Source organism: Pundamilia nyererei, unplaced genomic scaffold (genome assembly GCF_000239375.1).
Source record: "Pundamilia nyererei isolate P.nyererei 1_Seehausen unplaced genomic scaffold, PunNye1.0 scaffold00003, whole genome shotgun sequence".
In the NCBI taxonomy this organism is placed as follows: Eukaryota; Metazoa; Chordata; class Actinopteri; order Cichliformes; family Cichlidae; genus Pundamilia; species Pundamilia nyererei.
The window spans coordinates 953,708-961,490 of record NW_005187404.1 but is presented as its reverse complement, the minus strand read 5'-3'; the positions used below and the strand labels follow the sequence as shown (position 1 = coordinate 961,490).

Below are 7,783 nucleotides of genomic sequence, written 5' to 3'. Positions count from 1 at the left end.
TTTTTGGGTTCATTGAGAACATGGTTGTTGTTCAATAATAAAATTATTCCTCAAAAATACAACTTGCCTAATAATTCTGCACTCCCTGTATATTGTACAACTATTACAGACTTCATGCTGCTATACTTCTTAAGCAGACAGTAGTCTTGGTGGATTATTAAAACACAGTTATATAATCGGACTGTGCATCCTTCATGATGATGATGGCTGAAGGCACATTTTCTTTCGCAGTAAAATCCTTTTTTTTAATGGCCTTCGATGCTTATCTTTGTGTTATTTAAGCCCCCTGTGAGCCCTGTTGACTTTTTGTGTTGTTGTGTATGTTTCCTCTCACGATTCAAGGCTTACACCCGTGCTGAATAGATGAGTTTATGAACAGCTTGCCTCTCTCACATTAGATTGATTAATAGTCCAATCAGGGCTAAAGCAGGCAAAATGTCACAGGGGAACGGTTGTCATGCAAAATCGGCCTTTTATATCTGTGTCCACGAAAAAGGGTAGGCTGGCTTAATGCTGTCACAGGGCGTCACTAATTTATCTGTGTTGTGTGAGCCAGTGATTGAGGATCTCTGCTGTGTTTTAAATGCAAAGCCTAAAGCCAGTAGGGGGGCAATCAGGATATTAGCGTGCGTGAGCATGAAGCCTGGTCTTTGATTGGATTGGGTTTATGTGTCTGCATTGCCGTGAGAGTGTGAAAGACACAGAGGGAGTACTCGTGCTTGTTTACATGCGAATTCTTGAAGGTTTTAGCGGGTGCATTGGGGCCAAACTGTCTGTCTTTGCATGACTTCATGGATTACTTGCAGTTGTTGATGTTTGTCTGTCTGTTTGCATTGTGCTGCTGGCCAAATCCTTTGTGTCTGTGCTGTACGTTTTCCCATACGTCTTCTCATTCAATATCTGCCAATGACCCGCAAAGTGCATTTAATGTGTGGCACATAGCAGGTCATCTGATGGGAGTGACCTCTGGGTCTGAGTTAGCCAGAGGTATCTAATTTGAGGTCAAGTGTTGGATTGGTGTGTTCCGTTCCCCTCACTAATGGCAAGCTGATAGATAAATGCCCTAAAAGCGTGCACTCGCACATAGACAGAGGCCTGGTTACGCTTGTGTTGCTGTTCTCCTCATGCGACCATCCATTCCCGCATGACTGACTTTATCTCAGTGGCGTCTATTACACAACAGGGAAAAGACCTTATCTGGGACTGTAGCAATTACACAAACTGAGAGCACAAGGCAGACAAATAATTGTTCTCTTGCATTACACCTATATATCACCTTCATCCTTAATAAACCATGACACACAGCACAGAAAGTTATTAGAGCCTTGCTTTTTTGCAAAGTCCCCAGGCTTGAAAATTGAAACAGTTTGCAGTCGAGGACAGGCAAGTGTTTGGCTGTGAAGTCAAAATACCTCCAGCAGCACAAAGCTGCTACGGTCTCTTAGCTTAATGCTGTAATCTGAACTGATTAATCTACTGAATAGAGTGTACCACAAATGGGTTTAATATGGTGGACATCACGCTAAGGGATTTGCCCTTACATTAACCTTAGAGGCAAAGTGCTATTCATCAGTTTAAAAGTTCCACCCACTTTTATGCTGAAAACAGCAGCCAAAATGCAGAAGCAGTGTATGAAAAACTAACTAAACCCCATGATTCAGTGACTTTTAGAACCACTTTTATCAGCAATACCTTAAAATACCTTTTTTCTGTATGATTTTCTCACTTTCTCGCAGCTTTGTGCAGAAATTTTGGTCCACTTTTCTGTATAACATTGCGTCAGTTAATTGTTCATCTGAGGTTGCACTCACCTAATTTTAAGACCTGATTTTTATGCCCCAATACATAAAAAACAGAAGTGAAAGAAGGTGTACTTTCTTTTCACTTTGCCTGCAATAGCCCCATAAAAAAAACTCCAAAAAACTATCTTTCCATTAAAAGCTTTACCTGACCAACAAAATTGCTCACAAACAATTTTTTAAATCTATTAGTCATTCAGAAATGTATTCTTATGTACCAATTTGCTGCTGTTCTCTGTTGAATCGCGGCTTGCATTGATTATTTTGGACTGCTGGTCAAAAGAAGCAATTTCAAAATGCCATCTATCCGATGTTATATAAATGGTTTGATTACTTTATTCTCTTGAAAGTGAAAGACTAAGCTAATTCTGCTTGTTTCTAGGAGACCAGGAGGTGGAGGAGAAAGACATAAGCGCGGACCTTCACAGTCCTCTGATCTACCCTTTGCCTGAAGAGATTCAAAAGGTTAGCACTACTTTGAAAGTTCCTGATTATTTTGGTTAGAATTATATCTGAACACATAGATTCTAGTCTTAACAAAGCAAAATTAAGTCATTTTCATTCTATACATGTGTTTGGACCATACTGTACCTTTTAAAGCACCATGTTAATGAAACACCATCTTGAAACCACATATGTTGTTAACAAACGTGCTTCTTTTTACAACTCAGAAATGTAAATGTGTTGAAATTACATTTGTTGCAATGTGAGGTGTGCTTCGTCGCTGCACCCACTCCATATGCTGCACTAATCCATATAATTTGAATAAGAAATGGAACAATGCTTCCTCTTGTAATCTTCCATCTGTTTTAACGTAAAGCTCGCTCTCAGTAACACGGCAACGGCAGCGTGTTGCTTTGTCTCCGTGTCAATGTGAGGTGGCGGTTGCATTTTCCCATATGATATGCCATATGGTATGAATATTAATGATCAGGGAATCTTGCTTGTTTTTCCTTTTTAACCACGAATCACATTACAGTGGGGGAAATAATTATTTGACCCGCTGCTGAATTTGTGAATTCTGCAGGGGAAAGAAATGAAAGAAATCTCTTCCAAAGAATCAAGAGTTTCTAAATTCTATGGCAGTTTCATTTTAATGGAGAGAGACAGAATATCAAACAAAGATTTGGAAAAAAACAAACAAACATCAAAGTTATAAAGTGATTAGCATGTCATTTAGAGAAAAGTGTATTTGATACCCAAGTAAAAAAAAACTTAGTACTTGGTGGAGAAACCCTTGTTGGCAAGCACAGTGGTAAGATTTTCCTTGTTGTTGGTCACCAGGTTTGCACATGTCTCAGGAAGGATTTTAGGTTTCTTGGCTACTGCTTGGCAACTCGAAACTTCAGCTCCTTCCACTGATTTTCTATAGGATTGAGGTCTGGAGACTGCTAGGCCACTCCATGACCTTGATGTGCTTCTTCTTTAGCCATTCCTTTGTTGCCTCAGATCATTGTCATACCGGAAGACACATCCACGACATGTCTTCAGTGTTTTGGTTGAGGGAAGGAGGATTTCAACCAAGATTTTATGTACATGTCCCCATCCATTGGCCCAGATGCAGGGAGGTCGTCCTGTACCCGTAGCAGAAAAACAGCCTCAAAGCATAACGTTTCCACCTCCGTGCTTGACTGTGGGGATGGTGTTCTTTTGGTCACACTCAGGATTTCTCTTCTTTCTCCCAATCCTTTTCTGATCCTATAACCTCATCATTTAGATGTTCACTGGCAAACTTAAGACAGGCCTGTACTTGTGCCTTATCTAGAAGGGGACCTTGTGGGTCGATGCGTCTCTAACAGCATTACCATCAACACAGGAGCATCACAGGGATGTGTCCTCTCGCCACTGCTCTACTCCCTCTACACTTCAGACTGTGTGGCCACCCATGGCTCCAACACCATTGTGAAGTTTGCTGACGACACAGTGGTGTTGGGCGCCATCTCCGACAACGATGAGGCGGCCTACATGGATGAAGTGAAGAATCTGGCATCATGATGCCAGGACAACCACCTCCAGCTGAACGTTGGCAAGACCAAGGAGCTGGTGGTGGACTTCAGAAGGAGTCAGCACAGAGACTACAAGCCCATTATCATCAATGGAGCTCCAGTGGAGAGGGTGCAGTCCTTCAAGTATCTTGATGTCCACATCTCCTCAGACCTGACATGGGCTGCCCACATTCAGGTCCAGACCAAAAAGGCTAGGCAGCGCCTGTACTACCTACGACAACTGAGGAAGTTCAGGGTCTCTCCAAAGATCCTCAGGATTTTCTATAGAGGCGCTGTGGAGAGCATCCTCACACAGAACATCACATCCTGGTTTGGGAACAGCTGTGTTAAGGACCAAAAAGCCCTTCAGAGATTGATCCATACAGCAGAACGCTGCTGCAGGATTGCTCTCCCCCTGCTTCAGGACACCTACACCAGGAGATGCCGGACTAGAGCAGCGCAGATACTGAAGGACCCGTCCCATCCTGGCAACAAACTGTTCCAACTTCTGCAATCTGGTAGAAGGTTCCGCATCTTCCGGGCAAGGACAGAGAGACTCAAGAGGAGCTTCTATCCCCAAGCCATCCGGGCTCAAAACCAAACATTTCACTGTGTGTTATACTTGTATAACTATGCATGTGATGAATAAAGAACCTTGAACCTTGAACACCATGAAGCAAGTCTTGTATGAAGCCAAATTTTCCAGTGACAATAGTATCGTTAGTATCCTTACAGCCAGCAGGTGGTTAATAATGATGGGGACCTTTGAAACTGTCTTTCTGTATCTGTAGATCTCAAAAGGCTATGGAGCTTGACAACACCCTTGTCTTTGCCTGTCTGCGTGTGTACTATACCCTTGCTTTCGCTGCCTAGGGTTGGGTGTATAATCTTAAGACACTATCATGATTTTGATTAAAACTGTATTCCTGGCATATAAGGTTTTTCTTTTTCCCATTTGCATTTGTATCCATTGAATGCATTAATTATCACTTCATCAAACAGATTCTGATGTGACTCATCATGCGAACGGTTTAGTTAGGTGATGGTGGGGTACGTGGGATGTTGCGCCTCTGCTCTTTCTCTCTGAAATAACTGAGACACTCAGTTTTTTTAGGTAATACTTCCACATTAAACTTAACAGTGCAGTTTCATATTTGGGGATGTGGACTATTTTTGTTAATGTTGTTTTTAATATGAAACTTTAAACACACACTGAAACTTAAAAGGTGCCATATGATACGCTTCATCCCTGTTTGTTTTTCTTATTATCTCACACTCTTGTTGCAATAAATCTGGATTATCTTTCAGTATGTTACATTTGTCATTTATGACCCATTTATGTAGGCTGATCCAGTGTGGCAAGCGCAAAGTAGTAAAAAGTCCCTGTGTGTGTGCACTTCTCTCTGCTGTTGCTTTGCTTCTTCTTTGCTGTTGCACTTCCTCTGTCTGCTGCTGTCTAGTAATTACTGGAATATGCTATGGCTTAGAACAATACACTCCCTGGTTTAATGTAATGGTGGCCGTTCCATCCCCGAGTTCATAAAAAGGTCCCATAGTCTCCCCCAGCAGACTCCCATAAACACCTTCATTCATTCACATCCCCCGTCTATCTCTCTGCTTGCTGAGAGTCAAATGGGAATCCGTTCTGTTATTGATTTCTGTGGCAGGTACCTACCATCCATTTCTGTCCTTCTGTGTATGATTTGTCACAGGGGGCATGTGATAACCAGACATGGAGCAAAGGCCTGAAAGAAAGGGGCATTAACATAATCTAATGCATGACTGGAGAAGGAGACTCATTTTTGCCCCTTTGATTTAGTCAGGGTCTGTCTTCCTCCTTTCCTGTGTTCCTGCCTCTGTCATGTACTCAGATTCCAATAGATCTGTGAAATAGAGGACATTCTGGGCTTAGCCCCCCACCCCGCACACCCTCCGATGGGTGCACTTCAGTACCATTTATTGGAGGCTTAGGCAGCCAGGGTCGAGCGAAGAGCACAAAAACCACAGAGGTCGTGTGTGTTGCATGAGCAAACCTGTGGGCAGCACCATGTGTACTGGTTGGCGTGGGAGGCAAAGAGGAGGTGGTGTACTAACAGGAACATTTAAGTGCTGTTAATCCTGGTGTGCTGGGAGAGGGCTGGCTGTGAGGTGGGCTGCTGTTTTACACACACACACACACACACACACACACACACACACACACACACACACACACACACACACACACCTACGTCATGCCTCTCACCCACGCACTCAGGCACTGAAACAAATACTTTCACTTAACTTTCATGCCAACAGTATGTTTATTGTGAGGGATGCAGGTGATTAACTGCAGCCACAGGTTCACAGTCATTAACAAAAAGCCTCACATTTCAGGACAGGACATAGTGCAACATCACCAACTATCAATACAGTTTTCATGCACATGTAGGCTTTCTCCTGCTGTCTTATTTTATTATTTTTTATTTAAGCTGTTCATTCTTTTAACTTTGTGCTTTCCTCTGTATTGATTATTTTAGTGAGCCTCATTGAATACCAAGGCAACAGTACCAGCCATCCTTTAAACAAAGCAGAACCTTTGTTAACCGATTTATGTCTCTGTGGTTGGCAGTTTTTTTTCAAGAGAAACTAAAATTTGGTATTTGTACTTTCACTCAAACATGCTGAGAACGCATGCTGCTGCTTTGCAGTTTCACCCTGTGTCATGTGAACGCAGTCACACTTCCCTTCAGTCTCGTTCTTTGTCTTTCTCAAGGACACATCAGTAATCATTATTCATGGAGCAGATAACACTGCCCCCTTTTTCCATTGCTGGTCATAGAATTGAAAATCAATTCACACCTAACTGTCTAAGCTGATGATCAGACTGCTGGCATGTTTCTACAGGTACCAGTGAAAACATTATTCAATTTGAGGACTCAGATGGTAAAACTCTAAAATGCAATGGTATCATCCTTTTAGTCTGTCATAAGATATATATATTTCTGACCAAAATTATATTTTTTGCAAATTAAAAAAACAACCAAAAAAGTAAAAAACAAATAAGCAAACTACCACGCCTTACTGTGCAGTTCTTTAAATGAGTGCTTGAGGCTGACACTATAAACTATGATAGAGGAAAACAATGATTATATGCTATATAAATGCATATAATCATGCATTTATATAGCAAAATGGTTATGCCACAGTTGCACTGAACAAACAGTGGCTGGAGATCACAGCAAGGCCAAAATTAGTGTCACTGTGTGCAATGGATTTTGTGACGCTTACCTATGAAGTGTTTTTGCCAACTTATTACTGTGATGCCTGTATATAAGTTGGGAAAAATGCAAACATGTTGCTGCTTGCACACACAGAAATTTATATAAAGAACAATTGCAATCACAAATCTCCCTGCTTTCCTGGGTGTTCGGCTGCTAGTCTGTCCTTCACATCTTCCCTGCCACCAGCGTCTAGACCCTGGGAAGTCCTGTCCTAAATCCTATCACCGCTTGGAGTCTAATTGCCTAATACATTAATTGATTTCTCTATCTCAATAAGACATGTCCATTTCTTCCAAATGATTAACCCTCATTGAATTATTTACATTTACAAAAGTCCAGCTGGAACCTGATTTGAAATAGAAATTCAGAAAGTCCCCCGCAAATAGTGACATCATTGCTGCAGGATGGCAGCTTAACTCTATAATGACATAGGTGCTCAGCAACCTTACTATTATATAGAAATATAACTAGAATGCAACTATTTGGTAGCCAGTTGACTTGAGTCCCTGTTGCAAAGAAATGTGTCGTAGATGAGTTCCTCTCTTCATCGCAGACTGACTCAGATCAATTACAACATGTTGGCAATCTGTCTGTGTTTTTAAATTTAAAGCAATTATTTGCAAACCTTCACAAATCTGTCTGAGAGTGATTGCAATCACTCTGAGACACATTGTTGCTGTTTAGAGACAGGTTGCCTCTAGAGCTGGGTGATATAAGATTTTTTCATATCACGATA

General features: G+C 41.6%; 1 protein-coding gene across 2 annotated transcripts in view; it reads left to right on the top strand.

Annotated features, from left to right (window-relative positions):
• The window catches only part of lekr1 (Leucine-, glutamate- and lysine-rich protein 1), a 97,151-nt gene that overhangs the window by 8,811 nt on the left and 80,557 nt on the right, over positions 1 to 7,783 (top strand). The window contains exon 2 of one of the 2 annotated variants that reach the window (XM_005720923.2): positions 2,182 to 2,264. In XM_005720923.2, the coding sequence (XP_005720980.1) occupies positions 2,182 to 2,264 (83 nt within the window). Of the gene's footprint in view, positions 1 to 2,181; positions 2,265 to 7,783 lie in introns of those variants that run through there. The other variant, XM_013910776.1, reaches the window with a different exon arrangement.